This window comes from Portunus trituberculatus, chromosome 10 (assembly GCF_017591435.1).
Source record: "Portunus trituberculatus isolate SZX2019 chromosome 10, ASM1759143v1, whole genome shotgun sequence".
Taxonomy (NCBI): domain Eukaryota; kingdom Metazoa; phylum Arthropoda; class Malacostraca; order Decapoda; family Portunidae; genus Portunus; species Portunus trituberculatus.
The window spans coordinates 2,237,286-2,250,786 of NC_059264.1; the positions used below are offsets into that span (position 1 = coordinate 2,237,286).

General features: G+C 40.8%; 2 protein-coding genes across 3 annotated transcripts; one reads left to right on the top strand and one right to left on the bottom strand.

Annotated features, from left to right (window-relative positions):
* Nucleotides 1-1,089: 1,089 nt before the first annotated feature.
* On the bottom strand, nucleotides 1,090-8,399 carry LOC123502139. 2 transcript variants are annotated; one of them, XM_045251359.1, is made up of 9 exons: nucleotides 7,977-8,399; nucleotides 6,687-6,870; nucleotides 5,908-5,995; nucleotides 4,580-4,784; nucleotides 4,128-4,312; nucleotides 3,767-3,863; nucleotides 2,980-3,133; nucleotides 1,971-2,177; nucleotides 1,090-1,621 (listed from the first exon to the last, which is right to left on the bottom strand). In XM_045251359.1, the coding sequence occupies exons 1-9, from the start codon at nucleotides 8,101-8,103 to the stop codon at nucleotides 1,372-1,374; spliced, it is 1,497 nt and encodes a 498-aa protein (XP_045107294.1). In that variant the 5' UTR covers nucleotides 8,104-8,399; the 3' UTR covers nucleotides 1,090-1,371. The 2 variants fall into 2 exon arrangements, with proteins under 2 accessions (XP_045107294.1, XP_045107293.1); XM_045251358.1 differs by having other exon boundaries at nucleotides 5,908-5,998.
* An 848-nt stretch (nucleotides 8,400-9,247) lies between these two features.
* Nucleotides 9,248-12,473, top strand: LOC123501961 (putative pterin-4-alpha-carbinolamine dehydratase). The gene is made up of 3 exons (XM_045251076.1): nucleotides 9,248-9,567; nucleotides 11,435-11,551; nucleotides 11,826-12,473. Exons 1-3 carry the CDS (start codon nucleotides 9,283-9,285, stop codon nucleotides 12,000-12,002), a joined length of 579 nt encoding a protein of 192 aa, XP_045107011.1. The 5' UTR covers nucleotides 9,248-9,282; the 3' UTR covers nucleotides 12,003-12,473.
* Nucleotides 12,474-13,501: the final 1,028 nt, after the last annotated feature.

The window sequence follows — 13,501 nt, forward strand, 5'->3', positions numbered from 1 at the left end:
CAGACCTGGGGCGGGACAAACGTCACTCCACGGGGCACGCTGACGGGGCAGCTTGAGCCGCGCCGTCACACAATTTTTTGCTGTGTTGCCCCGCTTTTGACGAATGTCCGAAAAAGAAAATCCTTGCCGTGGTGTGATTCCAGGCCAAACCAATTTCATGGATGGTGTCGATGAGTGCATGCGTGCACCGTGAGTGTGGCAGCATGACACACACACACACACACACACCAGGCTATGGTGCTCCCGCCGCACACAGGGCGAAAAGTGACAACCGTCAATAGTCTTTTACATTAATTAACTTCACTCAGTAGTCTGTAAACTCTACCATTCCAGCTTCGCTTGACGCCACTTAATATGAGAGAGAGTGTGTGTGTGTGTTTTGGGGCTCCCGAGATGCGTACCTACTAATAAATATATGTGGTATTTCAATATGTAAACCAATTTGCAACAACTTTTGTGATACAGCAACCCAAGATGAAGTAGCAAAAAATTAAGCTAAGACAGGAAAAGTGGAGTGTTGAACTAAATATTGACAATTTGCTCATATCTGGTGTATAAATGTGTACTGACCAATTTGTAACAGGTCTTATGATAGAGAAAGATCAAAATAATCGATAAACTAACAACACATGGACTTACAATGGTTAGGTTTGAGTAATGAATTAAATATTGACTTATTTGTGCTAAGGAGACTCAAATAGAAGTGAATGTACAGTATTTTATTTATTATTTATTATAGTTTGGTTTTATGATAGAAGAGATCAAAATAAGTGATAAACTAAGAAGAAATTAACTTATAATGATTAAATTTGAGGTGTGAACTAAATATTGACATAAGTGATAAAGAGAGTTAATGAAATAAGATCAGTGAATGGAGTTTGTTTATTGTTTTCTTATAGTTTGGTTTTATAATAGAGGAAGATCAAAATGACCGATAGATTAAGAAGAAATGAACTTTGAATGATTAAACTTGAGTAGTGAAGTAAATATTGAGTTAATTTGTGGTAAGGAGAGTGAAATGTGACTGAATGTATTTTGTTGATTGTTTTCTTACAGTGTAGCATTAAAGGACGGACGGAAACAACCTGCATTAATGACACTGTATATTTTCATTCTTTTTCTATTATTTCCTGTACAAACTTTCACATTTCCTGATTCATTTCCATTGAGAACTTTGCACACATTTATTTCTTTTACTTACTCTCATCTTCCTTACAATTCCTTCTTCCTTTCTCCTCCTTCTCTTCCTTCCTTCCCCAGTCACTCAACCTCCTCCTTTCCTTTCATCGCTTCCTCGTTCTCCTTTCCTCCAACCTCTCTGCTTTTTTTCCCTCCTCTCTTCTCCCCAATCACTCACCCTCCTCCTTTCCTTCACCCTTTCTCCTTCTCTCTCCTTTCTTTCACTTTCCTTCCCTCTTCCTCTCCAGACACCCACCCTCCTTTGCCTCCTCCACTCTCCTTTCTCAGCCTGTCTCTCTTCACCCTACGGACTATGTTAGCGTAAGTCTTGGGCTGCTTGAAGAGGGCGCTGATGGAGAAGTGGTGCAGGCCAAGGCTACTCATCTCCTCTATCCTGCTCCTCGTCCTCTTCACTGAGTACTGCAGGACTCGCATGCAGCCCCTGTGTGTGTGGAGAGGACCAGGTTAGGTTAGGTTAGACAAAAGAGAGAGAGAGAGAGAGAGAGAGAGAAGGGAGTCTGTTGTGTTTTAATATTGTAAGAGAATATAAATTAATGGATTTTTTTGCATTGATCACACACACACACACAAACACACACACACACACACACACACACTTCCGTCAAATTTAATAGAGAGACTTTACACACAAACACACACACACACACACCTACCCCACAAAACACACACCTTACAACCAAACACACAAACACACACCCCAAAACACACCCGACACACACACACCAGAACCCTCCTACACCCACACACGCCCAACACACTCACACACACACCTAACATCCTCAGTAGTGAAGCCAGCGCCCAGAATAAGGTCCAGTTTTGACTTCATGTGGCCGACGTGAATGTTGGCGAGCCCCTCATTGCGACGGAAGGCTGCCTGGATCTCATGAAGGGGACACTGCAGACGCTCACTCAGATAGTTGTCCAGGGTGCCATGTTTCCCTAGCACCATGTACCTCGCCCGCACCCTCGTTAGGTACCTGAAGAAGTGGTGGTGGTGGTAGTGGTGGTCCTTGGTTTTGTGGTTGTTGTGATTGTGGTGGTGGTGGTGGTGGTAATAGTAAAAATAAAGAAAATTGAAAGAAAATAAAGAATTGGTTACTTTTCTTGTTGCTTCACTGTGCTATCCTTTCTCCTCTTCTTCCTCTTCCTCTTCCTCTTCCTCTTCCTCTCACTTCACTTCTCCATCTTTACTTTTCTCTCTCTCACTCTCTCTCTCTCTCTCTCTCTCTCTCTCTCTCTCTCTCTCTCTCTCTCTCTCTCTCTCTCTCTCTCTCTCTCTCTACTTTCTCGGTGGTAATGGTGGTGGTGGTAATATTTTTTTCTTTTTTCTCTCTCTAATACTTTTCCTATCATCTCTTTTCTTCTCTTCTTCTTGTGTTTATCTCCTCTTCCTCCTCCTCCTCCTCTATCCCTTCATTATCTTTTTTGTTCCTCCACTTTCCCATCCATTCCTTCATCGATACCTTTTCACCTTCCCTTCCTCCTCTTCCACCTCCACCTTCACCACCATCATCTCCACCTCCTCCTCTTCCTCTTCCTCCTAATATTTCTTCTCTTTCTCTCTCTAATACTTTCCTATCATCTTTTTCCTCTTTTCCAATATCTATCTCCTCCTCCTTCTCTTTCTCCTTCTCCTCCTGCTCTCCTTCCTCCTCTTTTCCTTCTCTTCATCAATATCTTATCTTCCCTTCTCCTCCTCCTCTCCTCCTCTCTATCCCTTTCCTATACACTACACTACCTCCTCCTCCTCCTCCTCCTCCTCCTCCTGCTCCTCCTCACCTTTCAAATATAGGCAGGGCAGCATGACATATCCAGGGTTTGGGGTTGGGACAACCTGCCTCAGTGGCCTGCCTCAGCCTGTCCTCAATTATCTCCAGGTTGTGATAGAACACCCACAAGTCCGACAGCACGCTCTTCATCGGCACATTATACTCTGGGGGTGATAAGGTTAGGTTAGGTAAAGGTCTCACACACACACACACACACACACACACACACACACACACACACACACACACACACACACACACACACACACACACACACACACTTATAAATTCAAATAGGTTCATTTTGGTTTGATTTGCTTATGTTTTATGGACTAATACATCAGGGAGAGGAAAAGCAAGAAAAAGAAGAAAAGAAAGATGAAGAGCAGGAGAAGAAGAAGAAGAAAAGGAGGAACAAAGTAAAACAGAATAGCAACTAAAATAAGAACAGTATAAAAATAAAGAAAAAGAAAAAGAAAGAAAAATTAGGAAGAGGAGGAGGAGGAGGAGGAGGAAGAGGAGGTGATATATCAAGAAGAAAGGAGGAATAATAAAATAACAAAATGAGAATAAGAACAGTACAAAGAAAAAGAAGAAGAAAAGCAAAAGAACAAGAACAAGAAGAAAAGAAGAACATCAAAAAGAAGAAAAAGAACAAGAAAGAAAAAGAAGAAAAAGAAGGAAAGAATAAGAATAAGAAGAACAAGAACAAAAGAAGAAAAGAAAAAGAAAAAGACGAAGAAGAAGAAGAAAAAAAGAACAAGAAAAAGAGGAAGAAGAGAAAGATCCATACACACTTTGAAAAATATCGAGAACGATGTCGATTTTCTTGATGTCGATGGAGAGAACTTGTTTTGGCTTCACTGTCTTCTCCGTGACCAAAGGAACCGGCATCTGGAATAGTGGTGGTGGTAGTAGTAGTAGTAGTAGTAGTAGTAGTAGTAGTAGTAGTAGTAGTAGTAGTAGTAGTAGTAGTAGTAGTAGTAGTAGTAGTAACAATAACAGCAAAAACATCACCAACAATAATAATAATAATAATAATAATAATATAGTAGTAGTAGTAGTAGCGTCTCTCCTCTCCTCTCCTCTCTTCTCTTCTCTTCTCTTCTCTTCTCCTCTCCTCTCCTCCCTCTCCCTCTCCCTCCCTCCCTTTGTCACCTGCAATCTATGGGCCAGGTAGTACACTCTGTTATGGTGGTGAGGGAAGTGGTGTGCCTCCCTGGAAAACTTGTGCTGCAGCTTCACAATGGTCTGGTAAGGGAAGAAGCAGAACCCAAGGCCATCTGGCAGACTCAGGAACAGATGGGCCCCTCGTAGCTTGTGGAACTTCTGCTGCAGCTCGTCTGAAGGGAGAAAGAGATGGAGAGAGGGAGAGAGAAGGAGAGGGATGAAAAGAGAGAGAGAGAGAGAGAGAGAGAGAGAGAGAGAGAGAGAGAGAGAGAGAGAGAGAGAGAGAGAATATGTATGTAAAAAAAGAAAAATGGTATCATGATCTTGCTAACTCACTAGACAAATTTCTTTTACTTTCTCTCTCTCTCTCTAAACACCACAATCTTATTAATTCACTCCCTCCCATCCTTTCCCTCACACACACACACACACACACACACCAGAAGACTGCAGCAGGAGCCAGGGGATGCGCTGGAGCTGCTCTGATGACACCTGGTGCTCCTTCAGGAAATACAGAGTCTTCAGGATAGCTTTGTCCGACACCAGGAGGAAGTTGTCAGTCCCCACCATCCTGACAGCTCTCTCCTCGGGGATGGCAAAGAGGCGCTGTAGCTCATATATCACAGCCTCTCCCACGTTGCCTTGCTGTGGGAGGGAGAGCAAAGTGAGTGTGTGTGTGTGTGTGTGTGTGTGAGAGGTCTGTGGTCCACCCTATGTTGGTTTATGTGTAATGGTGGTCCTGTTCTAATCTTTTACTGTTTTACTTTATTTAATTTATATATATTTTTATCTTCTTGTGTCAAAAGCTCTTTATTCTTCACTCTTCTTCCTTCAGTTCAGTTCAGTTCAGTTTTGTCGTTTGAACTCCATGCTTTTGTTTATGCAAGAGGGAACCTAGCCAATAAATAAATAAATAAATAAATAAAAAATGCCCACTTAAAATGCTAATTCCCTTAAAGATTGATGAAGAATTAGCCAAAATTCAGGGACAAATGTCTTCAGTGAGAAATGACTTGAAACTGAACTTAATAAGGTGTGTGTGTGGCTGGGGCTGCATGGGAGGGAGGGGTGGGAGGGAAAGGGTGTGTTTGTGTGTATGTGTGTATTTACATAGCTATACATTACAAGGTTCAAGTGAGGTTCATAGTGACCTGTCTCCATATCTACTTTTATCCAACTTTTTCTTCAATTTGTGCACACTTTCTGCTGCTACAATCTCTTCACTTAATCCCTTCCAGATGTCCACCGTCCTGTGTGGAAAGCTAAACTTTTTAATGTCCCTCAAACACTGACTTTTCATGATCTTAGAGTGTTCCCTTGTTTGTCTATCTCCATCCTCCATCAGTGATACAGGTGTTGTCTGTCTATCTTTTCCATACGGTTCACTATTTTATACATCGTTATTGCATCTCTCTCGTCTGTCCTTCAAAGCTAGTAGTTCCATTTCCTTCAGTCTTTCTTCATAGATTCTTAATTTCTGGCACCACCTTCATAGCAGTTCTTTGGATTCTCTCTAGCTTCCTGAAGACCTTTTGTATAAGTAGAGACCACACCACACTACACCACCACTACACCACACCACACCACTGCAGCATATTCTAGTGAAGGTCTTATCATAGCTGTTATTATCTTCTTCCTCAAACTCTTATCCGTGTAACTGAACGCCAGCCTGATGTTAGTCTTGTATGTTGAAGCAAATAGTCCCTTGTTGTGTCTTTCTGGAGTCAGGGTGCGTCTTATCATTGTGGCTATGGTCTTCACAACTTACCATGGCCCCCAAACCTTCACCTCCTCTGTTCATCTCCATCGGTACCAGCTGCTGTGCCTCGTCATCCTTCACCTCCTCCTCCCCTCTACTGCTGCGAGAGAGAGAGAGAGAGAGAGAGAGAACAGGGATTATTAACAACAATAACAAGAACGACTGCTATTATTTAAAACTGAAATGAATAATTATGGAAGTTTAATAAAAGTTTGGACATTGTGTTTGATTAGGAAAAAAGAAGAAGAAGGAGGAGGAGGAGGAGGAATACTGGGTAGAGAAAAGGTTATAAACAGGTAATATTGTGAATCTGAAGAGAGAGAGAGAGAGAGAGAGAGAGAGAGAGAGAGAGAGAGAGAGAGAGAGAGAGAGAGAGAGAGAGAGAGAGAGAGAGAGAGAGAATGCTTAAGTGTTCTAATCCATTTTATTTATTTCTTCTTTCTGCGTTACTTTACTTTCAACACACGACAGTTTTCAATACAAGGCAAAAAAAAAAAAAAAATTAATTAATTAATTAAATATATAAAAATGTCCACATAAGAAACCAAGACTTGAAGAAAACAGTCCGGAAAAGCAAATTATTCATCTATTTATTAATTAATTCACTAATTTATTCACTTATTCATTTCTCTTTACCTTATTCTATCTTACTTTATTCTATTTCATCTTATGCATCTCTTTATTCATTTACTTACTTTATCTATTCATTATCATCATTATTTATTCATTTATTTACTTATAAGTGTGTGTGTGTGTGTGTGTGTGTGTGTGTGTGTGTGTGCATTTACCTCTCAGAACTGTCAGTGGAGATGGAAGAAAAGGAGGTAGAGAGGAATCCTAGCTCTTCCTTCCTCCTCCTCCTCCTCCTCCTCCTCCTCCTGCTCCAAGTGAAGGCGGTGGTGCAGGTGGTGCTGGCGGTGTGGAGGTGTTGTGGTGGTGACTCTCTTCCTCCCACAATGCACCCCAGCACTCCTGTAATGGTGGAATGGTGAGATCTTGTTGTAATGGTGTAATGCAGTCCTTCCCAACATTGCTGTTTGTCGCCTTAAACTTTACAGGAAATGCAAAATCTGGTCTATTTTCACATCCCTGACCAACTAAACCCAAACAAACTTATCTAACCTAACCTAACCTAACCTAACCTAACCTAACCTAACCTAACCTAACCTAAACCTAACCCAAACTTAACCTAACCTAACCTAACCTAACCTAACCAACCTAACACAAACTTAACCTAACCTAACCCAAAGTTAACCTAACCTAACCTAACACAAACTTAACCTAACCTAACCTAACCTAACCTAACCCAAACCTAACCTAACCTAACTTAACCTAACCTAACCTAACCTAACCTAACCAACCTAACCTAACTTAACCTAACCTAACCTAACTCTGCTTTTGGCGCGGTGCTGATTGTCAAAAAAGCATCAATATGAATCAGTAATGGCAGAGCGCGTTTAAAAAAAAAAAAAAAAAAAAAGAAAGAAAAAAAAAAAATCTTGCGAGCCGTGAGGTGTGGTGAGTGTACCAATACCACCACACCACGCGGTCACCAATACCACGCGCTGCTCACAAGGACTCATAGTAAAACATTAACCAGCTTTTTTATTGTATTGTTTTTTTGTTTGTAATTTTAATGGTCGTGTGTGTGTGTGTGTGTGTGTGTGTGTGTGTGTGTGTGTGTGTGTGTGTGTGTGTTATTTATCTATTTCTATTTTCTTTGTCTAAAGCACTAGATTAAATAATTGTATATTTTTAATTCTTTGCATTTTCAACCAAAAATACTAGATAATTTTTATAACTTGAGAGAGAGAGAGAGAGAGAGAGAGAGAGAGAGAGAGAGAGAGAGAGAGCAAAAAATGAATAAAGAAGGAAGAGAGAGAGATTAGATTAAATTAGATTAGATTTATTGACCACAAAATAGTTACAACTTCTTGTATAAACAATACATTCCAATGGTCCACAAAATAGAGAGAGAGAGAGAGAGAGAGAGAGAGAGAGAGAGAGAGAGAGAGAGAGAGAGAGAGAGAGAGAGAGAACATAATCCACTACCTCCCCTTAACCTAACACAGACTGACCTCTTGACCCAGAACACCACGGGGACAGGAGACGTGCTGTGGGCGTGATCTGCGTTGACCTCGGCACGCCCCAGCACGCCCACGCACGCGCACGCACACCCCAGCTTACCACGTGCCTTAGAATCATCAGAGACAGAGAGAGAGAGAGAGTGAAAAGTTACTCTCACTCTTCTCTATTTGATCTTATTTTTCCAGCTTTCTAGTCATCTACTCATGGTTTTTAAGGGTTTAATTTAGAGATAAGGGGTTTATCTTCGTGTCATCGCATCTGTAGGGTTCAGTTAAGGGCCGGAAGGGTCTTAAATAGGGTTCAAAATAAGTTGTTTTTTTGTCTAAGGCTGGCCGGCTGAAAGAGTAAAACCAAAACAATAACAATCTTAATCTTGATCTTGCTGGTATTGACTTTTTTACTTAATTCGCTTGTTTTATTGCTATATTTTGATTATCTTGCTCCTTTAGTGTGTCTAGGAAGAGGAGGAGGAAGAAGAGGGAGAGGGAGAAGAAGAGGAGAAGGAATGAGAGAGAAGGAGAGGAAGAGGAATGATGTAAATAAAATAAAAGTGTGTATTTTTTGTAACTGGAATATAAATGCCTTTTTCATTTATTGAGAGAGAGAGAGAGAGAGAGAGAGAGAGAGAGAGAGAGAGAGAGATAGAATACGAGATAAGGACAAAATATTCTGCCTCAGGGTAACTCTCTCTCTCTCTCTCTCTCTCTCTCTCAGGAAAGATTAACTGGCAACTGAGCAACGAAGGAAGGGAAGGAGGGAAGGAGTGAGTGAGTGAGTGAGGGAGGGAGGGAGGAGAGGAAGAAACGTGAGAGGAAAGAGGAAGGAGGAAGAAGTGAGAGAAGAGGAGATGGGGAGGAAGGATTATAGGAAGAGGAGGAGGAGGAGGAGGAAGAGGAATAATTGAAGAAAAGGAGGGATAGAAGAAAAAGTAAAGGAAGAGAAGGAAGAATAAAAAAAAAACAAAATAAAGAGGAAATGGAAAGGAAGAAAGAGAAAGGAGGAGGAGGAGGAGGAGAGAAAAGGGTGTGGAGAGAGACTGGAGGAGGGAGAGGAGAGGGAGAAAGTATGTGGAGGAGAGAAGGAAGAATGACAAGTGAAAATAGAAGGAGGAGGAGGAAGGAGAGAATGAATGAAGGAAGAAGAAGAAGAGAAGAGGAGAAGAGAGGATGAGAGAAGGAAGAAGAGGGAGAAAAAAGAAAGAGAAACAGAAGAACAGAGAAAAGAGGAGAGAAGAAGGAAGAAAGAAGGAAGGAAGGGAGAGGGAGGGAGGGAGAGGGAGGAAAGAGAGTCACTGGAATGGCCAACTTGTTAACTCAAACTCTCCTCCTCTCCCTCTCCCTCTCCCTCTCCCTCTTCCTCCTCTCCCTTCCTCCTCTCCCTCCTTCTCTTCGTACTACTCAGTGGACCTGTTGCTGTGACGAGAGGAGGCAGTGGCTGTGGCTGTGTCTGTCTGGATCTACTCTCGCCTCTCACTCACTCACTCACTCACTCTCCCTTCCTCTCACACGCACATTGCTACACACACACACACACATACACGCTTACTTTCACACCTCGTTTCCTTACAAGCTTAAAAATATGGTGAGTAAAAGAGAGAGAGAGAGAGAGAGAGAGAGAGAGAGAGAGAGAGAGAGAGAGAGAGAGAGAGAGAGAGAGAAATACGTACTAATTATATGAAAGATTTGAGAGAGAGAGAGAGAGAGAGAGAGAGAGAGAGAGAGAGAGCCTGTGTTAATCAATATTTCACATCATACACAAGAGAAAACAAAAAAAGAACTCAAATATCCTTGATTTCTCTCGTGTTTCTTTTCAATTCATCCACTAGAGCAGTGAAACAAACTTAAAATCTACCCACAGTGCAATTGTAACCTAATAATATGGAGTTAGGACGAAAATAACATAGACGAGTGATCTAGATAAGCCTTCCATTCTATATAGTCCATTTAAAGGGAAAAATATAAAAGAAAACGGATAATCATGTTTTAAAGAGAACGAGGTGTTAAAAGGGAGACATAAGTATAATATCTATTTAAAATTATGCCTTTATATTTATTTTCTAGCTATCTAACAGTCCCGTAATGACTCAGCACTAACGGCTAACCTCATTACTGCTTGTGTTTCTTGTTTTGTTTGTTTGTTTGTTTATTTATTGTATTGTAGAACATTTCCTTAATTTTCTTCTCCGTTTATTCACTTATTCATTTATTTGTTTTTTTTTAATTTTATTCAGTTCTCTTTTCCTGTTCTAATTTTTCTGTGAAGTTTGAATATAATTTTTTTCATATTTTTGTGATTTTTATTGATTTTCTGTTCATTAGAATAGGGTTTAAGGGGTCTCTCTCTCTCTCTCTCTCTCTCTCTCTCTCTCTCTCTCTCTCTCTCTCTCTCTCTCTCTCTCTAATAAGTAAATGAGCAGTTATTTAATTAAGCGTTCATCTCTCTCTCTCTCTCTCTCTCTCTCTCTCTCTCTCTCTCTCTCTCTCTCTCTCTCTCTCAGCAACAAGTGTTCGTCCTCTGCTGGCGAATAATGAATTAATTTAGCCTTGAATACTAAGCAAGGTCATGTGAGGGGCTATTCGGGGGTGGAGGGGGTAGGGAGGGAGGAAGGGGTGTGGTAAGGGCTGGGAGGGTGGAGAGAGTTTGGGAGGGGAGGAGGAAGAGGTGGAGTTGTCTCAGGAGGGGTTGGGTGGAGGAGGGAGGGGTGAGTGGGGGTGGAGGAGGTGGGTGTGTGTGGAAAGGTCTGGATGTGTGTTTTGGCAAGGTTCCAGTCTCTCTCTCTCTCTCTCTCTCTCTCTCTCTCTCTCTCTCTCTCTCTCTCTCTTACATAATGAAGCGTTTTTTATTTCTTCACTCAAAACACAAATTTGATAATATTATCTTTCATTATTTCCATTAAACACCACACACACACACAGACACACAGACACACAGACACACTAACACACAGACACACAGACAGACACATAGACACATTAACACACAGACAGACAGACACACAGACACACAGGCAGAGACACAGACACAGACACACTAATACGCAGACAGACAGACAGACACACACACACACACAGACACAGACAGAGGTGACAAGACAGCTACTCATTATTTATTACTTCCTCTCAACTCTATTTGCCAATCTTATACAGTTTCAGCAGCTTAGGGGAAGGATCAAAATAACGAAGACTGTGGCCATTAATCTCCTGACCTCCATAAACCCTTCCTAATGTCAATAAAAATGGTCTAATTGTACACAAAACTCATGGTGAAAATGTGTCCCAGTACTGAAGGGGTTAATCCTAGTATCCTATTACCCTTATTTCTAACCTCTATACATTGCTTCCTTGTACAGAGATCGCAGCTGACTATGACTCCTAAATCTTTCTCATACTTTGAAGACAGAGGCACCAAGACAGCAAAGTAACCCCTTGGCACCCCTTGGCACCTACAGAAACTGACGGAGGCGCAGCGTGGGTCTGAGCTGGCACCCCTGCTGGCGGCTGGCTGGGTCATGGTGGAGGGCAGGGACGCCATTACCAAGACATTCACCTTCCAAGACTTCATTCAGGTGGGTTTGGTGGCTTAGAGGACTGGGTGCAGGTGGCTTGGTGGCTTCGTGGCTTGTTTTGTTATTGTTGTTATTTGTTATTATTGTTTTTGTGTTGTTTTTAGGGTTAGGTGGCTTATAAATATCTCTGTGGCCTCTGTGGCGTGGTGAAAGAATAATACGTTTCTCATTATGGATCTTAATCTTGACCTTATCTAATTCAATCTAACCTTACCTTCTCTTACTTAACATTACATATACAGCGAACCACCCACAACATAGCACTGTCTTGCAGGCGTGGGGGTGGATGAGTCGCGTGGCCCTGCAGGGTGAGAAGAATGACCATCATCCGGAGTGGAACAACGTGTACAACAAAGTGGAGGTGACCTGGTCCACTCATGACTGTGGTGGACTCTCCCTCAAGGACGTCAAGCTGGCCACTTTCTGCGACCAAGCTTATGCCAAGAACTGATGGGCTGACTGGCTGACTGACTGATTGACTGACTGACTGGTGGATTGGTGGACTGACTGACTGACTGATTTACTGATTGACTGATTGACTTGACTGATTGACTGGGTGACTGGTGGATTAGTGGTCTGACTGACTGATTGGATGGTTGGTGAAGTGGCTGACTGACTGACTGGATGGCTGACTGACATATGGCTAATTGACTGACTGACTGGATGACTGACTATAACTAACTAACTGACTGACTGACTGACTGACTGACTGACTGACTTAATGAATGATAAACTGATGGGGTGAAGGGCCGGATGTGGTGATAATTTGATGGGGTGAAGAGCTGTTTAGATAATGAACTGATGGGGTGAAAGATTGACGGGGCGATATATTGATGGGGTGAATGGTTGACGGGGTGATGAACTGAAGAGGTGAAGGGCTGTTTGACTAATAAATTAATGGGTTAAGGGGCTATTTAAGTGATAAATTGATGGGCTGATGGGGTAAGGGGCTATTTGAGTGATTAATTGATGGGGGAAGGGGCTGAATGGGGTGATGGGGGCTAAAACACTATAAAAAAAAAAGAGACAGCGTGGGAGATAGAAGGGCCTTCCATGGAACACAATATTGGTGACTCTTTAAAGAAACACAGTGTTATATTTTCTTGTAAATTTTGTTGGGTTTTTTTTTTTTTCTTGTTATCCAATTTTTTTTGTCTTACTTTTCATTTTTATTCGTTATTTCTTTCTTTTTCTTTATTTTCGTTTCTTCGTTTCATTTTTTTTTCATTTTTTTCTTTTTATTCTGTTGTTTATTTGTGTCTTTTTTTCTTTCATCTATCTTGTTGTCTTCATTTCTTCCTTCATTCTTCGTCTTTTTCTTTATCCTCTCTTTTCTCTTTCTCTCTCTTTTTTTTCATGTCTTGTTGTCTTCAATTTTTTTCTTCATATTTCTTCTTCTTTATCTTCTCTTTTCTCTTTCTCTCTTTCTCATGTCTTGCTTTTATTTCTTTTTCTCGCTTTTTCTTTATCCTCTCTTCTTTCTCTCTCTTTTTCTCTTTTCTCTATGTCTTGTTTTAATTTCTTTTCTTCATTCCTTTTCCTTCATCTCTCTTTTCCTCTCTTTCTCTTTTCCCTTTTCCTTTTTTTCCTTTTCTTTTCCTTTCCCCTTTTTTTCACGTGTAGGTTATGCTCAAAATACATCTACGTACATTCAAATCCATTAATTACTGTATTCGTAAAAAAAATCAATGTATATTTTAAGTGTGACACATTTACACATATTCAGATACATTTTTTTTTTTTTTTGCATTCATTAAAAAAATAAATAAATAAATCTGTGCATATTTTGAGTTTTTTTTGTGAGATATTCTTGTATTTCTGTGTATCGCTATTTTGGTCAACTGAATTTATCTATGTATTCGTTAAAATCTCAATACATTTTTCTATTTTATTTGCTTTTATTTATTTCTTTATTTTCATTATTATTAGGTATTATTATTTATCTATTAT

Coding starts and splice junctions, on each gene's coding strand:
- LOC123502139 (XM_045251358.1), bottom strand. CDS start 8,103: ATGATTCTAAGGCACGTGGTAAGCTGGGGTGTGCGTGCGCGTGCGTGG. Junction 3,134..3,766: donor CGTTCTCGATATTTTTCAAA/GTGTGTATGGAT, acceptor TATCACCCCCAG/AGTATAATGTGCCGATGAAG. Junction 2,178..2,979: donor GCCCTGCCTATATTTGAAAG/GTGAGGAGGAGC, acceptor CCACTTCTTCAG/GTACCTAACGAGGGTGCGGG.
- LOC123501961 (XM_045251076.1), top strand. CDS start 9,283: ATGGCCAACTTGTTAACTCAAACTCTCCTCCTCTCCCTCTCCCTCTCC. Junction 9,568..11,434: donor CTTACAAGCTTAAAAATATG/GTGAGTAAAAGA, acceptor TGGCACCTACAG/AAACTGACGGAGGCGCAGCG. Junction 11,552..11,825: donor CCTTCCAAGACTTCATTCAG/GTGGGTTTGGTG, acceptor ACTGTCTTGCAG/GCGTGGGGGTGGATGAGTCG.